The 18016-nt window shown below is 63.0% G+C and overlaps 2 protein-coding genes across 4 annotated transcripts; both read right to left on the bottom strand.

Annotated features, from left to right (window-relative positions):
• Positions 1-92: 92 nt before the first annotated feature.
• On the bottom strand, positions 93-11494 carry HCK (HCK proto-oncogene, Src family tyrosine kinase). 2 transcript variants are annotated; one of them, XM_069801514.1, is made up of 13 exons: positions 11415-11494; positions 9502-9625; positions 9035-9074; positions 8659-8758; positions 8410-8508; positions 8153-8256; positions 7559-7708; positions 6935-7087; positions 6443-6625; positions 5938-6014; positions 3241-3394; positions 2843-2974; positions 93-1492 (listed from the first exon to the last, which is right to left on the bottom strand). In XM_069801514.1, exons 2-13 carry the CDS (start codon positions 9622-9624, stop codon positions 1290-1292), a joined length of 1518 nt encoding a protein of 505 aa, XP_069657615.1. In that variant the 5' UTR covers position 9625; positions 11415-11494; the 3' UTR covers positions 93-1289. The 2 variants fall into 2 exon arrangements, with proteins under 2 accessions (XP_069657615.1, XP_069657604.1); XM_069801503.1 differs by lacking the exons at positions 9502-9625; positions 11415-11494 and having other exon boundaries at positions 9011-9068.
• A 1740-nt stretch (positions 11495-13234) lies between these two features.
• CCM2L (CCM2 like scaffold protein) lies at positions 13235-17521 on the bottom strand. 2 transcript variants are annotated; one of them, XM_069801532.1, is made up of 10 exons: positions 17317-17521; positions 16858-17025; positions 16470-16553; positions 16188-16371; positions 15099-15553; positions 14864-14954; positions 14659-14722; positions 14332-14479; positions 14017-14155; positions 13235-13786 (listed from the first exon to the last, which is right to left on the bottom strand). In XM_069801532.1, exons 1-10 carry the CDS (start codon positions 17344-17346, stop codon positions 13503-13505), a joined length of 1647 nt encoding a protein of 548 aa, XP_069657633.1. In that variant the 5' UTR covers positions 17347-17521; the 3' UTR covers positions 13235-13502. The 2 variants fall into 2 exon arrangements, with proteins under 2 accessions (XP_069657633.1, XP_069657625.1); XM_069801524.1 differs by having other exon boundaries at positions 14864-14999; positions 17317-17512.
• Between the last annotated feature and the right edge of the window lie 495 nt (positions 17522-18016).

The raw sequence follows: 18016 nt of genomic DNA on the forward strand, positions 1-18016 counted from the left end.
TTCCCCCCCACGTCCCTACGGGCCCCCAGCCTCGCCCCATCCACGGCCCGGCCCGGCCGGGGTGGGGAAGGTGAGGAAAGGCGAAAAGCCGAGAGGTTTACAAATACTTTACTGATTACAAAAAGAAGCTTCCAAAGCTGATACAAAAGCGTAGAAGCAACGGTGTTTGCCTCTTTGTATGAGGAAAATACAATCACGGGCCCAGAAGCTCCCTGCTGCAAGACGTTCAGGGCGATCTTAAAAAAATACTGCATCCTCCTTTTCCCCAAATAGCCCATCATTAAATACTAAAAATAAACAACATAAAAGGATTGTGCAAGGGACGCCAGGCTCACTGCTGATGCCGCAAATGCCCTGGCAGATGTTAAATCACGTCGGCGAGCTGAGCAGCCGCCTTTGCTGTGGAGGGAGAGGGCTCCTCGGGCTGGGGCTGGCGCAGGCGACGGCCGGCTTCGGGCTGCCCTTGGCTCGAGAAGTTCCTCTTAAGGCAAGCTAGGGGGGAAATTCCTCCAGGGACCACCTTGTAACGCACCATCTACGTTTGTCCGTACCCTGCGGCACACACTGCCCACCTTGCCGGCACAGCCTCACCCAAACTCACCCTCTGCAGAGAGGGTACCAAGAAAAATACTTAGGAAGGAAACCGGAGACATGCTTCTGCAACACTTGACATTCAAAACCCAGGATCCTGCGTCGAGGACGAGTGGATGTGCTGCACGGCAGCATGCCCAGGTGGGAATCCACTGGGATTTCCCTGACATGTAGGGACAGGGGGACGTGGCCGCTGCACAGCACGCCTGGAGCAGAACGGCATTTCGCTGAGGCCATAGCAGCTAAAGCATCTACTTCTGCAAAACAGCATAAGATCTCAGAAGAATTAAAAAAAAAATAATAGTCTGGGAGTTTTTTTCTTTGTAGCTGAAACAGCCCCGGCCCCATCCCTCCTCGCATGGTGCTGCCAGTGTGGGCAACCACCATCCAGCCAGCACTTCCCGGAGCAGCTGCCTCATGGGCACTCAGGCACATGTGAAAGGCACAAGGTATGGCCCCGTGTCACTTCTTCCTCTGTCCGGCAGCCCCAGAGGGCTGGCCTGAGCGTGGCTTCCTCCTGCCCCAGCTTCCAGCCCAGCCCCACCAGGAAGGCTCTGGTTCCCGGGCCAGGCTGGCAGAGGAAGGCGTGCACAGGCAGGTCACAAGTGGGACAGGGCAGAGCAGGGCGCATGTGCTTGCTGCCGCTAACATAGCAGGCATAGTGCAGGGTATCCGCTGTCTTCACCGAGCTTCATGCGTTATGGCTGCTGCTGATACTGGCTCTCTGTTGCAGTAAAGAAATCCTCCAAGATGCTCTGCATGTACTCGAAGGTGGGACGATCCTCCGGTTTGGTCTTCCAGCATCTCATCATAATGTCATACAGCTCCTCGGGGCAGTTCTCTGTGCGGGGCATCCGGTACCCGTGCTCCAGCGCCCTGATCACCTCCACGCTCGACATCCCTGGAGAAATAGGGCAGGACAGGTGAAGGTTTCATGGTTTATCACCGATTTCCTTAAAAGACAGAAAACACCCAAACCCAAAACTACCCACCCTTTGGGTAATGTCACTAGAAAGAAGGAGGACAGCTTAGAGGGGTTGGGAAAGGGAAACTCCTACTCCTGCTCAGGAAAACATGTGGACAATCGAGATGCTGAATTAGCTGTAGCATGCAGTTTTGTACCCCAGTTGAGCAGATCAGATGAGAATTATAATAATTTTGTATAAATTTCAAAAAAATAAAGGATACACTCCTCCATCTGCTGAGTCTTTAAAGAGCCGTTCCTTCCAATAAAAATAAGTTTGTGTGATGGCAGAACTGGTCCTTCCCCAGCAACCCTTTATGCCATCCCAGATCCTTCATGGTCAGTTTGTGGCAATGTTTACTTTTCTTGTACAGAATAATTTCCCATTCAAAAGAGGTACCAAAGTAACAATTAGTATAAAATACAGGGCAGTTCCTAATGATAGTGATTTACAGATTGCTCGAGCCTTCCCAAAAACACCTGGCCCAGCTATCAGCCCTGAACTGATGTGCTACTTCCAAACATGCTTAATCTGTGGGAAGCAGAAAACCACGGGTTAGTGCTGTGACGCAAAACCAGGTTTCTAACCTGTGGTGTACGATACTCTCTCTCCCAGGGCCATGCAATACAGCCTGGGGCAAGTCAGTTATCCTCTCACATTAAAAACATGATCTATTTTAGAAACAGAGAGACCAGATCTTTCAGAGATCCTGACTACTGTTGGTTTCCCATGCAGCTGGAGGAGCTCAGGACATCCTTGCAGGATCAGCCCCAAGGCAGTATATAGAATAGCTGCCCTTCTCTCCAAAGCAGCTGGCACCCTAAAGTTGTCACTACCTGGACCCATTTTTATGGGCTCCCCAGAGGAGGTGTCCCAGCTCTACTTTGTGGAAACTGAGAAGGGGGGCCCGTGTCACATCGGCATGGATTTCAGGTCAGTGAAAACACCTGGTGTCCACTGAGGACTCCCAGGGAGAAAATCCTCCTAATTATCCATCCTAGGTGAGCTCTTGTCCAAACACTAGATGCAGCTAAATGAGTAGTGCAGACTGCTCAGAGACTGTCTCGTGCTCTGGGCTCTTGTCCATGGCTCACAGACAGAATTGCTATCCTGAGACCTTGTGCTACCGTCTACGAGCTCTGCTCCCAGTGTGAGATTCAGATTTCTCACCATTCCCTCTGTTTTCAGAGATCTAACTTCACAGAGAAACAGATCCCATGGATGGGGCCCAGAAGGTGGAGCATGTCTTTCGAAACCAGACCAGAGGAAACATTTTACCTCGTTACCTGGGTATGGGATGCGCCCGTAGGTAATGATCTCGGTCAGGAGGATCCCAAAGGACCAGACGTCTGATTTTATAGTGAAAGATCCGTAGTTGATGGCTTCAGGTGCAGTCCATTTAATGGGAAACTTGGCACCTGGTCAAAGAGATCCAATGGGAAACATGGGCTTTAACCCAAATGCTGAGAAACTAGTGGTGAAATATGGGGAACAAGAAACAAACAGAAGAGGAAGATGAGAAGCGATGCAAATGGGAGGAGCTTCCCTCATCTGCCTGTTTACACATCACGTCCCCCCTGGGGTCCTTGCCATCAAGGTTACACATTGGTAAGTGGCTCTAAGGGAATCCCACAACCCTTCACCATCTCAGAAAGTGGCCAGCCACCCCTAGCAGCTCCCGCACCTTCCCGGGCCATGTACTCGTTGTCTTCAATGACTCTGGCCAGTCCAAAGTCTGCAATCTTGCACACCAGTAGTGCAGACACCAGAATATTGGCAGCTCTCAGGTCTCTGTGGATGTAGTTCCTCTTCTCAATAAAAGCCATTCCTTCTGCAATCTGTAAAAAGGGGAAAGAGAAAAATGCAAAGAGGCTGTTTGAAATAACACAACCTCCCCAACGCGACTGTTACTAGGAACAGAGGTTATCTGCTTCTGGCAAGTCCTTGGAAAGGTGGTGAAAGGAGGCTGAGTCACAGCAGATGTGACTGACTCCCCTGCATGGGAACTGCTCTCTGTGCAGGGAATCCCTTGCAGAAGAGGTCAGGGTTTGAGTGACCAGCCCAACACAACTCATTTAAAGCCCTGTGTGAGAAAAGCAGTGAGAACTGGCATCCGAGGAGCTGAGGTGCCCACGAGCAAGTGTCTCTGGATGTCCACAGGGCAAGGTGTAACTGCTTCATCTGTAGTCATGCAGATGTGAAGAGGAGTAAATCATTCTCTGTTCAGAGAAGACGTGAGACCAGTCTCCAAATACATCCACAATGGCTTGAGAGAAGCAGGGAGTAAACTATCCTCTCTCTCTACTAAGGGAACAACAGACGGACTTTAATGGCTGCAGTGAGGCTCGGCCAGCATTGCAGATCTTCCTTGGTGAGGACAGAAAAGCACAGTGGTGGGTCTCCTGAGGAGGGTGGGGAGATGCCTGGGGTCTTCAAGAATAGTCTGTGAAGAGTCAGTCCTGCCTGGGGGCAGGATGGCTGTGACAATCCTTGAAGATCCCCCCCCATCCTGGCTCCATCTTCTGAAGTGTCTGCACCGAGTGGCTCTAACAGTGCAGAAGTGCCCTAGTGCGTGCATGACCAACCCCCAGATTTGTGCCAAATTATCCCACACCTGAATGCCACCAGCACCCGGGAGGGCAAGGGGCCGCAGCAGCCAGAGGGGACGCTCCCCAATATCCCCGTCATACCCGCACAAGCCAGGCCGGGGTAGGGTACAGTTTCTCACAGAGCTCTCCACGCAAAATACAGAAGTAAACAAGCATTGCAAGAGCGGAAGGATTATTTCCATGACCACAGACACAGTTTTGCTCGCAGTGACTCAGCCCCAGCACAAACCTGGGTGGCTGACTTGCTAGCTGCCTGCCTGCCTGCACGCCCGCTGCCTGCACATGAAAGCGCTTCAGCCTTTGCTTCTGAGCGCTGCAGAAAGCAGCCCCTCTGAGCCACGGAGCTGAGCCAGGCGCTTTGCAAAAGCCAGCTTGCTGGGAACAGATGGCATGCACGAGTGCACAGCTGATCAGCAGACCCTGGCACAGCTGGCTCGAGTAGCCAGTGACCTGGTCTAAGCCCCTGAGGTCTGGGCTCCCGTTCTGGCTTTTCCTGTTGCTCAGGTACCTCTATGAATTATTTCACAGAGGTACCAAGCTTGGCTCAAAGGGTCCCTGGATTCAGCCAGCATCTGGGGACACCACAGAAGCAGCAGGGACAAGACAGTGGTTGCACAAATGATTGCACACGAAGCTAGATGTGTAACAGCACGCTCAGCTGTACTCAAAATCAGCTCCTGAAAATATGCCCAGAACAATTTTCACCAAGTCCTCCTACATCTCCAGCTGCCTTCCCCCAGCCCCTGACAGCCCTGTGGCAGGTAGATGATTTTCATGAACCACAAACCTCCCGTAGGCATTGCTGTGGGATAACATAACACGCTACGCTCCCATCCAGAAACCGTACCCAGCTCAACCTCCCAGGCGCTGTGAATGCAACAAAATGGTGCTGTAGATTTCCTATGAAACCCACGAAGCTTAACCCTACCGCAGCTGCAGGTGGGTCCTGGCCAGGGGCATGGCCCGAGCGGTGTAAGACGCTGCCCTGGAGCACTGCAGCTAGTGCCGGGGTGGAACAGGGTGAGTGTGCGGCCACGCAGGGTTTTGTGGGGCTTTTGCAAAGTTTGCAGGCAAGACTCTGTCACACAGAGCGTGTTGTTTGCAGGTAACTATTGCATCAGCAGCAATGGATAGAAATCGATAGTTTTGCCACAGCTGCTCCCTGGGGAGCCCTGGGCTCAGAAAGGCCACGCCGACCAGCGCCGGCGCATCCTGGAGAAAGGACCGTGCAAACGTGAGCAGTGAAAACAAGCTCTGACCCTCACCCTTGTGACTTCCACAAAGCACAGGGGCACTGTGGGCTGCAAGGGCTGCAGCCCACGGGACAGAAACCGTGGTGGCCTTAGAAGATGCAGGTTTCCCAGCTCCTCGGAAGGACCAGCCGGCCAAAATCCCCCGGGGCTCTGTGCAGCTCCAGCAGAGCGCTGCCTGGGCACAGGCTAGCCAGCTGCGTCCTGCAATTAATGGGCTAAAGGGGAAGAAGCCACCACTTCTCCTTTTGCAGACACCTGCTCCTGCGCAGGCAACTGGACAGGGATGGTGAGCAGGCAGCTGGCTGCCTGCAAGGTGCAAAGCCAGTGCCACAAGGAAACCTCGCCGGCTCCTTCCCTGCATCCCCACCACCACCAGTGTTTGCCTGTTCAAACCAGGCTTCTGGGTGGCACTGCCTCTGGATGGCACTGCCCAAGTTCTTGGGCTCCTTGATCCCCTCGCTCACCCTTCTCAGGGCCAAGGGGGAGTGGGGAGCTGGGGAAGGTCTGCTCCCTCCTCACCTGGGCAGAGAAGTCGATCAGCTTCGGGAGCAGCTGCTTATTCCCCTCATCGCTCTTCAGGAAATCCAGCAAGCTCCCTGCGGACAGGGAAAGGTGCCGAGGCTGACGGCTCAGCTGGAGCCTGTGCCCACCCTCGGGTTGGCAGGGGTCCTGTGAGCAGCACAGGGTCCCAGGGAGCCGAGCACAACGTGGGGACTTAGCCGGGAAGCACACCTGACCCCCCCACCCCACTCCCATGGATCGGGCAGAAGGGCAAGCCCCGCTGCGGGCTCCCTTCTGCCTTGCGGAGCGCTCCTCCTCCTCTGTCCCCTGTACCTCCCTCTCCCAGGGCTGTCACCGCATCCCCCTGCCCCAGCACGCTTGGACACACAGCAGCAGGAGCTGGTGCAGCGCCCACAGCCGAGCCTGGGGATGCAGGAGGAGTTGATCCTGCACCATCCCGGGGGCACCCAGGTACCACCGCTTGGCCAGGCCCACGGCGGCTGTGCAGGGACGCGGGCAGCACCTTTCTCCATGAATTCAGTGATGATGTAGATGGGCTCCTCCTTGGTGACGACCGCGTGCAGCTTCACCAGCTTGTTGTGCTGCAACGTCTTCATCAGGTTCGCCTCCTCCAGGAAGGCGTCCACAGACATGCTGCCTGGCTTCATCGTCTTCACCGCCACCTTGATGTGCTTGTTGTAGGTAGCTGGGGGGCGGCATGACAGACCATTCCCAGGCTGCCCAGTGCCCAGGCACTGGGAGCACTGGATTTTAGAGCCAAAGCACCCAGTCCTGCAGACGGAGCTGCTGCACCAGGGCTGGAGACCATGCGCAGCCCAGGGCTCTCCCTATGCACCCAGCCCTGAGCAGTCCCTGCATTAAGTCCAGAGCCACCTCCATTTCCCCATGCTCCTCTCCCACAGATTGCTCCCTCCCTGCCATCCCTCCACCTCCTCTCCCATCCCTCACCCGTCCTCCTTCACCTTCCTCCCAGCTGCCTCCCCCTTGCTCTCACCCATCCACACTTCTCCGAACTGCCCAGCTCCCAGCTTCCTCTCCAGCCTCAGCGACTCCCGAGGGATCTCCCAGGCATCTTTCTCCCAGGGCTTCTGCGGTTTGGGCATGCAGCAGGGGTGGGTGAGCTTCTGGCACAGCCCATCACTTTGCCCTGCCAGAGAGCGCCGAGACCCATCAGCCGGCCTGTCTCACTGGCTGCTTTGTGCTTCGAAGCAGAGCCTACAGCAGCCTCCGTGGCTGCAGAGCACATCCTGACACCGTGCACACCACTGCAAAGAGTGGGGACACGCCGAACACTGGCCGTTGCAGCCCATGCGCCTGCTGGGCATTACTGTGCCACGTCGGTGCAGCTAGGGCACCGGCCCACCCAGGGAGGGGGAGTCCCGGGCACTGCGGGCATTCGGGGACACTGACACCCACAGCTGTGATGGCCAGCATGCCAGCCATCGCACCAGGGGAAGGTCTGGTTGTTGCTGCACGTCACAGCCGGAGCTACAGCCAGAGCTCAGCGGTGACGGGCAGGACCCCCTCATGCTCTGCACACCCCTGGCTGCCCGGTGGCTGCTCAGCTCGGGGGCAAAGCCCCGTCTGGGATGGAGGGGCCAGACACCCCAGGGCTCACCCTTGTAGTACTGGACCAACTCCTGCAGCGTATTGAAGTTGCTACGCGGGGAGATGTAGAAGCCGCTGTTATCCAGCGTCCGGATCTTGTAATGCTTCACTGTGCCACCCTGCAGGTCGTCCCCGTCCCGCACTGACAGTGAGTAGCAGCCTGTTTGGGGAGGGGTGAGCTGCCAGCCCCCGCGCGGAGGGCACGTCCCCGCTGCACCCATCCATCCCACGTTTGCGGCACACGCGGTGCCATCGCCCGGCAGAGCCACCACTGCAGCCCCCGTCCCCGCCGTGCTGCCACCGCCCCCTTGGCCCCAGGCATGAGGCCGGCTGCGCCTGCACCCCAAACACCGAAAGCAGCCTCAAAGGGGCACGTCCCCCCGCCATCCCCGCTGCAGTGCTCAGACATATGGCAGCATCACGGGCTCTTGCAGGGACACTCGCAGCAGGAGCATGGGACCCCCAGTCCCTGCTCCGCAGCAAAGCAGAGTCCCCCGGGCTGGGGAGGCATCTCCTGAGCTCCTCTGCCAGGCAAGTGTGGGTGAGGGAGACCCCTCCAGGGCAGCCACTTCCCCACCACCACGCTGCGGTCACCCCTCTGGACCTTTCATCGTCTCGCTGTCCCTTATCATGAAGGACCCGATCACGTTGCCAGGACCAAGGAGCTGCCGCTCTGCATCCTTCCGGCTGATGCCCCTGAAAAACCACCTGCAGCAGAAACAAAGGAACCAACGAACGCTGCTGGGGCTGGGAGAGCTAAGGCTGGCCTGGGGCAGGGCTGGGGGCAGGAGCGGGGGCAGCTGCGGTGGGGGAGCAGGGGACCACGCGGGGCTGGGATGTGCCACCAAGGGATGGACTCACTCCTCTGTCTCCAGCGAGTCAGCTGGGGCAACGTAGTTGCTGGGGATGAAGCCTTCGCACCCTGTTGCTAGCGACCGCGCTTGCCACCACTCCCCTGTCCTGCGACAGAAATGGTGTTGGGTTAGCCCGCGGCACCCACCACTGGGCACCACTGGCTCCTCCAGGGGCAAATTCCAGAAAAAAAAAAACCAGCAGGGCCACGCAAGCCTTCAGGAGACCCCGAGATGGGGGGACACTGGCAGCACTTACTCCTCCAGCACCTTCAGCCGCTCCCCTTTCTTGAAGCTCAGGTCCCCACTGTGCATCGCCTCGTAGTCGTAGAGCGCCAGCACCACGCTGTCCCCCAAGCCTGCAGCGAGGGAGCTCCCTGGGCACTCCTCTCCGTGCTGGGACGGGGTGCCCGGCCACCCTTGACACATGCAGCCAGGACACGGGGCAGGACCCCCACAGCATCCAGCACCTCCATCTTCATCATGCCACGGCCACATCTGGCCTTCGAGGAAGCCCAGAGCTCCCGTCCCGCTGGGACCAGCAGCATTCGACCCAGGCTGGAGAGGACCCAGCCACGCTCCCCCCACACACTACCACCTCGTGCACCCACCTGCAGCCCCCCCCCGGTACCTACCATCCTCGGGTGGCGACACGGCCACGCTGGGGACATTGTTCTGGAAAGTGGGACAAAAGCAGAGACTGAAGTTGCGGGTGGCAGAGACTCGTACCCTGTGGGGGTCTCAGCCCCACCGCAGCCCTGGCCCTCAGCAGCAGTGGCAGGAGGGCACCCAAGGGGCAGCACCTGCACCTCCCGACACAGCAACCCACCCAGTACCGGCACCTCTGCCCCCTGGCAACACCTTTGGTTTTTTCTCCCTTTTTCCATAATTCCTTGATTCCCATCAGGTTTGCACTGTGCTTTGTCCCAGCATGGACCGGAGTCCCATCCCATGGCCAAGACCCCTGCCCGGGGGCATGGGCACTGCCGGTGCCCGCAGCCGGCCCCACTCTCAGCGCTGGCAGTTCCAGCAAGGAGAAGGACTGAGCCCCCCGCAGTGGCTCAGCCCTGTGTCCCTGCCTCACTTGGCAGCTTCCACTCACCCTCCTGTTGGTGGCCGTGGGGTCCTTCACGTAGTGGCCCTGCTGGGAGCTGGGGCCAGGGTCGGTGTCGGTTTTTATCACCTTCTCTTGGATGCCAGCTTCCTTTGACTTCACGCAACCCATCCTGCAGCCAAGGGAGGGCAAGTGAAGCCATTGTGGCAGAGGTGAAAGCCCTGTTCCAGACCCGCTCCCAGCAGCTCCTGCCTGCCACAGCACAGCGTTGGCACATGGCACAGAGCCGATGCCCACCTGGCTGCACTGCTGCGGGCAGAGAGGGCTCCGCTCGCCCAGCAGAGCCGAGGTGGGTGGCAGCCACGGGGCACCGGGGTGCCCAGAAAGGTGCACGGTAGCATGCCGGAGAGGAAAAGGCATGTCCCGGTGCAGAGAGAGGAGAAGTCAGAGGAGGTAAATTTTGGGCAGGTGAGAGCAGCTGCCATGGAGCAGCTTCACCACCCTTCCCCAAAATGGCCTTTCCCGGAGTGGGATGCAGGCACTGAGCATTGTGGCGGGAGAGACCCACTTGGGGTCTTCTGCAAAGTGGGACCCTCATCATGGAGGGGCTCCCCCCTGCCCAGCACTGCTGGTGCTTTTGGCCCCCCCATCCCTCGGTGCAGCCGTGGCCCCTGTGCTGCTGTGGGTCACCGCTTTCCCCTGCGCTCCCCAGCTGCTCTCTGCCAGGGTGGAGCTGCCTCGAAGAGCCAGCAGCCCAGGGCAAATGCAAATGCTCAACTTTCTTCAGCTCCCCAAGAAACATCAGCAGGAAAACATGCCGCAAGAAGCGGCGAGCACGGGGGAAACCCCCGGCAAAGGCACTTCCCTTGTCCGGGGGAGACCTCAGCACAGAGAAAGGAGAAGGTGCTGGCGGTGACAGCAAAGGAGGAAGCTCAGGGCTGAGCGAGGCCCCACGATGTGCACGGCACCGCTGGCCTCGCTGGGGGAGCAGCCGGGCACCGGCAGCACCACCTCGCTCCGACGGCCTTTGAGGGACATCGCTGTCACCTCCCAGCCACCCCACGGTCACTCCTCGTCCTTCCCAGCGTGCCAAAGCCTGGGCTGGCCCCACTCCCCAGGGCAGAGCAGGAGCAGGAGCAGCAGCGGCAGCCCCAGACAGCACGTCCCCCTCGTCAGGGATGCCCCAGGCTCAGGCTCAGGACCGGCCGCTGGCAAAGCCCAGTGCCGGGTCCATCCTGGCAAACCCATGGAGCGCTTGACTGCCACGGCCCGTGCCGGCACCGCAGCAGGCATTTGCTCTGCCCGTCCTGCACCAGCTCGGAGCATTCGGCCCTACAAAGCACAAACACCTCTGGGGGGTCCGAGCATCCCACGGCATCCCGGTGCATTGCCACACACGCAGCGACCGGGTGACCATGGCTCTCCCGCCAGCTCTTGCAACGCAGCACTGAGGCCTGCTGGCGCAGGGAACACCGGCGGGAGCAGCCGTTCCCAGTGCATCCCAGCCTGGAGAGCCGTGTCCCAAAACCCGGGTGGCTGTCCCCAGCCATGGGGACCAGGCGGGATGGGGGGAGCCCATCGAGCGGCCCCACACCCTCACTGGCGGGGCAGGCGGTGGCGGGTCCCCGACAGCCCCTGCAAGGTCACCGGCAGGGATCACCTCCCCGGGGTTGCACCGTGCCCCCCCCTCCGGGATACGCTGCCACCCCCGGGCATCACCTCCCCCCCGGGCACCCAGGGACCGCCGCACCGACCGGGGCCGGGCCGGGGCCGGCACGGAGACGGACCGAGGCAGCGGCGGATGGTCGGGGGGAGGGAAGGACCGACCGACCGGACTGCCCAGGACCGGCACCAGGGCTGCCCGGGACCGGGACCGGGACCGGGACCGGGACTCCCCCCGCCCAGCCCCGCCGCCCTCGGCGCTCCGCGCACGGCTCGGCTCCGCTCCGCTCCGCTCTCACCTCCGCCACCGTCCCGGGACACGTCCCGGTCCCGGTCCCGGAGCCGGGGCTGCTGCCGCCGCTCTGCTCTGCCCGGCTGCGCGCCCGCCGCCCCGCCCCGCCCGCCCCGGTAAGACCACACCCCTCCCCGGTAAGGCCACACCCCTCCCCGGTAAGGCCACGCCCCCCGGGGCCGTCCCGGGGCCGCTGGACCCCCCCGACTCCGCTGGTGCTGCCCGACGGGGCGGCCCCGGTCGATACCTCCCTGTACCGGCCCCGGGGGGCCCAAACCGGGATGGGAGTGGGGACCCCCAGGGACCCCCATCACGGACCGAACGGGACAACCCCCCCCTCCACCCCCGGTCCAAACGGGACCCCTGAGGACCAAAGGCAGCAGAACCAGATTGCAAGGGTGCCCGTGCTGCCCGCAGGAACATCCCGGTCCCGCGGGGACCTTGCTGCCGTCGGGGTCACCTTTACGTCCTGCCGATGGCTGCCAGAGCCCTTCTCTCCACCCGCGGGCCTGGGGTGATTTGGGGGACAGCACCCCCGAGCACCCCCGGGCTGTTTCCTCGCCCGGGGCGGCAGTGGGGGGCACTGGGCGAGCACAGGCTGGCCACGGTGCGAGCCTGGTCCTGGGTTCCCAGGGAGGAGAAAAGAGGAAACCCCCGAGTGCTGCCCCGTGATGGGGTGCGGGGCATGGGGGGGTGCAGGGCATGGGGTTCACGCTGTGCACCCCAGCTCGGAGGGGCCGGGGAGGCCATGGGCTTTGCTAGGTCTCTCCTGGCCCTGGTGTTCTCATGCCAAAGGTCCTCCCGGGCTTCCCCCCGGTGCTCCAGCCGGTGCTCTGGTTCACCCAGAGCACCCCTGAATTTGGGACGGGGACGGCAGCAGCAAAGGGACCTGCGGCTCCGCTGTGACACTGACCACCGGCCGTCGTGGACAGGCAGGGCTGGGCCCAGCCCCTGCTCCAGCTCAGGAGCAGCAGAGGAAGCAGCCAGGGTGGCGAGCACCTCGCCTGCATAAGGATTTGCATATGTAAATTTTTTTAAGAAAAAAAAAAAAAATTGCTGCAGGTACCCCCAGCATCTGCCTGCCCATGCACTGGCCTGGGGCTGCAGCCGTGTCCCGCAGCCCCCGCCAAGGGACGGTGGACAGGGGCCATCGGCCTAGGAACATCAGCCACGGGACATTGGCCGGTGGCCAGTGGCCGGGGGCCATCGGCCGGCGGGGAGCACGGCCCCGTCCCTTGTCTGCTGGCGGCAGGAGGGCTGCAGGGCAGTGCTGCAGGAAGCCAGGTCCCAGGGCTGGAACTTCCTTTTGTGAAACACCCGCCGCCCCGCAACCAGCCGGGCGGGCGTTGCAGGGACGTCGCTCACGGAACGAGGGACGCCTGCCCGCAGCATGGCCTGCATCTCAGCTTCACCCACCCCCAAGCCCTGCCCTCAAACCGGGGTGCTCGGCAGCAGGATGGGGGATGCTGCGCCGGCAGCCCTTGCTCAGAGCATCCCTGGGGCTGCGGGGGCTCTCGGGTGCTTTCCTGGCAGGAACAGACTTCCCCACCACTCCCCGCCTCTGTGTTGTAAGGCCCCCCCAATTTGCTCTGAGCTTTCTGGGGTCCTGCACTGCCAGAAGCATCCCTTGGGCCAGGCCAGCATGGCTGGGAGCACCCCAACTCCGGGGGCGACCTGCATGTGGCACCAGGGTGGACAGAGTGCCCAGCCCAGCAGTGGCACGGTGCCTGGCAGGGCTGCGAGCAGCCCCCCTGCCCCGGCTCGCCCCCCATCGCAGCAGCCTCTGCGCCCCGGCACAGCCTTTCCCCAGGCAAGAACCTGCTCCGCTCCCAGCCCTGGCATTTAATTGCAATTTGCAGAAATTACAGCACATGGTATTGCCGGCCAGGGTGTCCCCCACCGCCACGGCTGCCTTGTGATGCCGTCAGCCCTGCCAAGAGCTGCCAGGGCAGTACAGAGTCCCTGTCCCCTCCCGCAGTGACAATGTCCCCCCTCCGAGGCACTGGGGCAGAGCTGGACACCTGGCCAGTCTGGGCTTGGAGGTGCAGCACCGTGTCGGTGAGCAAGGAGGGGACCGCTGGGTTTTGGCACTCCCTCACAGGTAGTTGTCCTCTTCCTCCTCCTCCTCCTCCTCTTCCTCATCCCGCGCCAGCGCCTCGATGTCGTGGGTGATGTCCGTGATCATGCGGTTGAAGGACTCGGACTCGGAGCGCAGGGACCAGCTGTCGTAGCTGCGCACGGCCGAGGCTGACGTGTTGCTCATGCTGCGCTTGATGCGTCCGAAGCTGTCGGTGAGGATCCCGCCCTCGCGGATGCCGATGCTCTCCAGGAAGGTCTCAAAGTACCCGATGTCTTGGTCAGGGATGAAGGGCCTCATTCCTGCCATGGGTGCTGTGAGCCTCGGAGTGACCCTGCCCGGGTGGGCAGCGCTGGGGCGCGGTGCCAGCCAGCCCCACCGGCTGCTTGCAGGGGGGCTCATCCCACCCCGTCCCTGCAAGCAGCACCCCAGAGCACACCCGGCACCAGCACCCCGTCCCTGAGGGATGCACGGACATCGCCAGGGTGACACGATGACACAGGGTGGCTGCAGCGGGAGCCCAGACACTTACCCAGGAGGAGAAATTTCCTGCGGTCCCCATAGAGGCGCAGGAGCTCGGCGCAATACTCCCGCACTGGCGTGCCCAGGCGATACTCCCGGAGCAGGAGGGCGAACTGCTGGATCTCCTGCGGTGACAGCTTGTTGCGCAGCTGTGGTGACACGGGGACGGGTTGAGGTTGGGGACACCGGCAGCACACGGCGCCGCCCCCCCCACCCCGCACCCCACTGGCTGCTCTCTGGTGCGGGGGGCTCAGACCTGCCCACTGCCCCCCGTCCCCGGCCGCTGGCACCGAGCAGGGCCCCTCACCAGGCCCTGTGCCCGCACCGTCACCATGTAGTCCTGCAGCTGCTCCAGCCCCGCGCCGCTCTGGTCGCTGCCGCTGCAGGCGGTGGCCAGGCTGTGGTGGGATCGGTGGAAGGAGGGCGAGGAGGCACCGCTGTAATACGCTTCGAAGGTTTCATGGGAGCCGTTGCTGCGGGAGGATGGGGGTCAGCCGGTCCTGGCACCCCTCGTGTGACCGCCTGTCCCCCTGTGCTGCACAGCACCCACCATGGAGCAGGGCTGGGGCATCTCTGCAGCTGGGACAGGCACCCACCCTGGGGCAGAGGCACCCACCCGGGTGGAGGGGCACCCTGTGGGAGCCAGACTCACAAAGAGCTGCAGCAGCTGAAGTCGGCATCGTAGCCGTACGTCCCGTCTGTGCGGCAGCTCTCGCCTGGGGAGGGAGAGCCGAGGTCTCAGAGTGGGGCCAAGCCCCTGCCACGGCACCCGCCCCCCACGCTGTGCCCACGCACCCCTGCCCGCCAGCCCCGCGCCGTCCCCCTCGGTGTCCCCACGCCTGTCCCCGGCCACTCACTCCTGCTGGAGAGCCAGGGCCGCGTGGGCGTGGAGGTGTAGTGGTACCCGGCGCGGTCCACGCACTCGATGCTCTGGTCCCCGTAGATGATCTGGAAGACCTGGCAGATGAGCGCGCAGGACTCCTCGGCGGCATCCTGCAACGGGACGGAGGGAGGGAGGGAGGGAACGCGGGCGGGTGGGTGCCGTCGGGTGGCCGTGTGCCATCGGGGGGGCACACGCCGGGGGCCGCTCACCCTGTTGGGCACGGCGAGGATGATGAGGTTGGAGTAGGCGTCGGGGCAGGGCTCCTGGGGATCCAGGGGGTTGCTGCCGGCGTGCCGCCGCTCCCAGCTGCCGAAGCCCGTGCCACGCTCCCAGCTGCCGCCGGCAGTGCCGGCCCGTCGCCTCTCCCAGCTGCCGCCGCAGGGCTGCCGTCGCTCCCAGCTGCCCGAGGGCCGCCCGCGCTGCCGCCGCTCCCAGCTGCCGCCCCGCCGCCGCTCCAGGCTGCCGCCCTGCCGGCCTTCCTGCCCGCCCCGCGCCGCTCGCCAGTCCAGGCTGCAGATGGTGTGCCGGCGCTCCATCGGACCCCCCAGCCGTCCCCCCTCCGGCCACGAGCCCCCCGGCCGCTTCTCAGCGGGAAATGCCTCCGGTACACCGGCCGGAGCCACCTCGGGGTGCGCTCCGGCAGGGACCGGGTCCACTCCCAGGCCTGGGGTAGTGAGGAGAGACTGGGCGTCAGGGCGGGGGGCTGCGCTGCCCACCCTGCCTGGCCCCCAGCCCCTGCCCTGGCTGCCCTGTCCCACCGGCCAGGCGGGATGCGGAGGGATGGGGGTGCTGGGATGGAGATGGGGGAGCCCCAGTGGGTTGGGGGCGGTGGGGCTGGGGCAGGGGGATTAGGGGCAGCGGGGTGGGAGTGCTCCGTGTGCAGGCTGGAGCTCAGCCTGGCGCAGCCCCCTCCCTGGGCACCCTGCCTGTGGCTGGCAGCTGAGCCCGGGTTTGCTGAGCCCTCTGGGGCTCCGTGTGCTGCAGGGGACGGGAACAGGAGTTGCTTCCAGTCTCCTCTCCACCTGCCATTAAAGGCAACCGGGACTGGGACCGCAGCTGGGACCTGCCTGCCAGGGCAAGGGGAGCCGGAGGCAGCGCTCCCCTCCAGCCCCGGGGAAGCAGACCCCCGCCAAGCTGGGGGGGCAACACGGGCTTTTGTGCTTGGCCTCTGCTGCCGCCTCGGCCGGACCCAACACCGCTCCATCAGCCTCCCAGGCTCTGGCCCTCCATGCCCTGGGGACAGCGGGTGCTCAGGGTGGGCTGTGCCGTGGCCGCCAGCCCCAGCCGGACGCCCGCACCGGTTTTGAGGATGAGGAGGTGCAGGGCATCATCGCGCAGGTAGGACGCCGCGGCGATCTCGTGGGTGGGGATGCGCAGGATCAGCTCCTCATTGTCGCGCCAGGTGAGCAGGAGGCAGCGTGCCGAGAGGCTGAGGATGCTGTCCTGCTCTGGCGTCGTCTGCAGTGGCAGCTCCTTCAGCTGCTGCGGGGGCAGAGCGTGTGCCAGGGACGTGGGGCACCCGGTGCACACCCTCTGGGCAGCACTGGGGGGGCACCCTGGGCAGTGGGGACCCCTCTTACTCTGGCCGTGTCCAGCAGCTGCAGCACCTCATCCCGGCTGGAGGGGTTCAGGGAGGCTGTCACCCATGTCAGGTGGCCTAAAAACTGAGGGGGGACAAAACCCAGGGCAGCTTGGGGGAGCTGGGGGCGTGCGTCCTCCCCACCCCAGGACCCAGAGCCTCCCCCGGCGCACCCATGTCCCCATGGGCAGGATGCATTTCTCTGGGGTGCAGGGAGACCCTGCAACGGGGGGGTCCTCCCTGCACCCCCAGCCCACCCTCCCCCTCCCGGGGTGTTTGCCTGGGCAGGGAGGGGACCAGGACCCTCCTGGCCATTGTGGGTGGTGTCTCTCAGCCCCCCCAAGCAGGCAAGGACCCCAGGCATCCCTGGGAACCCTCCACCCCCTTACCTTCACCTCCTTCTCCACGTAGTCATGCAACAGGATCTGGGGGTCGATCAGGTAGTCGGGGGGGTAGAGGGGCACCGAGTGCAGCGGCCGCCGGTAGACGCTGCTGCGGAGTGCCGGCCTCCGAGCCGCCTTGGGGAAAACCAGCCGCTTGATGGGCGACACAAAGCCCTGGCAGGGAGAATGGGCACGGGGACACCTCAGCGCCAGGCACCCAACCCCGGCACCCACGCACAGGGTCCGTGGGCACCCAGCGCCCAAGGAGAGGCTGGGCACCTCTCTGCTAGCTGACCCCAAATTTGGACCATTTGGGTGGTTCAGGGAGCAGCGAGTGGGGATCCCACCTCTCCCCGCCGTGCCACCGGAGAGGGTGCGGGGCCCCTCATCCTGGTGTCCCCACATGTCTCGCCCACTCCCACCCTCCCACCAGCCCCCCGGGACACCAGCCCCAGCCCCACGCACCTTCTTCCCCTTCTTGGCCTCGCAGTCCATGGCAGGGCCGCGGCGCTGCCTCCCGGCACGGCCACCCCCACCGCCCCGCTCGGCGCCGCTGCGTTTTCCTGTGTCGGAAACTCCACCAGGACGGCTGGGATGTGAGTTCCTGCCCCTCCTGGGGGGTGCTGGGACTGGGCTGGGCTGGGCTGGGACTGGGATTGGGACTGGGACTGGGACTGGGACAGGGGCTGAGACCGGGGCTGGGACTGAGATTGGGGCTGGCGTTGGGGCTGGGACTGGGCTGGTACCTGAGCAGAAGCAGGGGGTGAAGTAGGCTGGGATGGGACTGGAGCAGGGGCTTGGACTGGGACTGGTGCAGGGGCTTGGGCTTGGACTGGGACTGGGCTGGGACTGCAGCTGGTGGTGGCACTTGGGCGAGGGGTGGGCTGGGATTTGGGCAGAGGCAGGGGCTGAAGTAGACTGGGATGGAATCAGAGCAGGCACTGGGACTGGGGGTGCCCGTGGGACCCCATGGCAGAGCAGCCCCTGTCCCTCACTGCCGCAGGGCTCCCCCGTGGCCCTGGGGCTGATTCCGCTGCCCTGTGGCCCCACATCAGGCCCGTCCTCGTGGGGCAGCGCTGGGGGCTCCTGGCCCTCGCTGCCCCCGTCCTGCCCTGCCAACACGGGCCCTGGCATGGCCAACAGCACTGGCAGGGGCCCGTGCAGC

This window comes from Haliaeetus albicilla, chromosome 2 (assembly GCF_947461875.1).
Source record: "Haliaeetus albicilla chromosome 2, bHalAlb1.1, whole genome shotgun sequence".
NCBI classification, from domain to species: domain Eukaryota; kingdom Metazoa; phylum Chordata; class Aves; order Accipitriformes; family Accipitridae; genus Haliaeetus; species Haliaeetus albicilla.

Coding starts and splice junctions, on each gene's coding strand:
- HCK (XM_069801514.1), bottom strand. CDS start 9,624: ATGGGTTGCGTGAAGTCAAAGGAAGCTGGCATCCAAGAGAAGGTGATA. Junction 8,509..8,658: donor CGGCTGAAGGTGCTGGAGGA/GTAAGTGCTGCC, acceptor TTTCTGTCGCAG/GACAGGGGAGTGGTGGCAAG. Junction 7,709..8,152: donor GGACAGCGAGACGATGAAAG/GTCCAGAGGGGT, acceptor CTCCCCAAACAG/GCTGCTACTCACTGTCAGTG.
- CCM2L (XM_069801524.1), bottom strand. CDS start 17,346: ATGGACTGCGAGGCCAAGAAGGGGAAGAAG. Junction 17,026..17,316: donor AGGCCAAGAAGGGGAAGAAG/GTGCGTGGGGCT, acceptor TCTCCCTGCCAG/GGCTTTGTGTCGCCCATCAA. Junction 16,372..16,469: donor AGCTGCTGGACACGGCCAGA/GTAAGAGGGGTC, acceptor CTGCCCCCGCAG/CAGCTGAAGGAGCTGCCACT.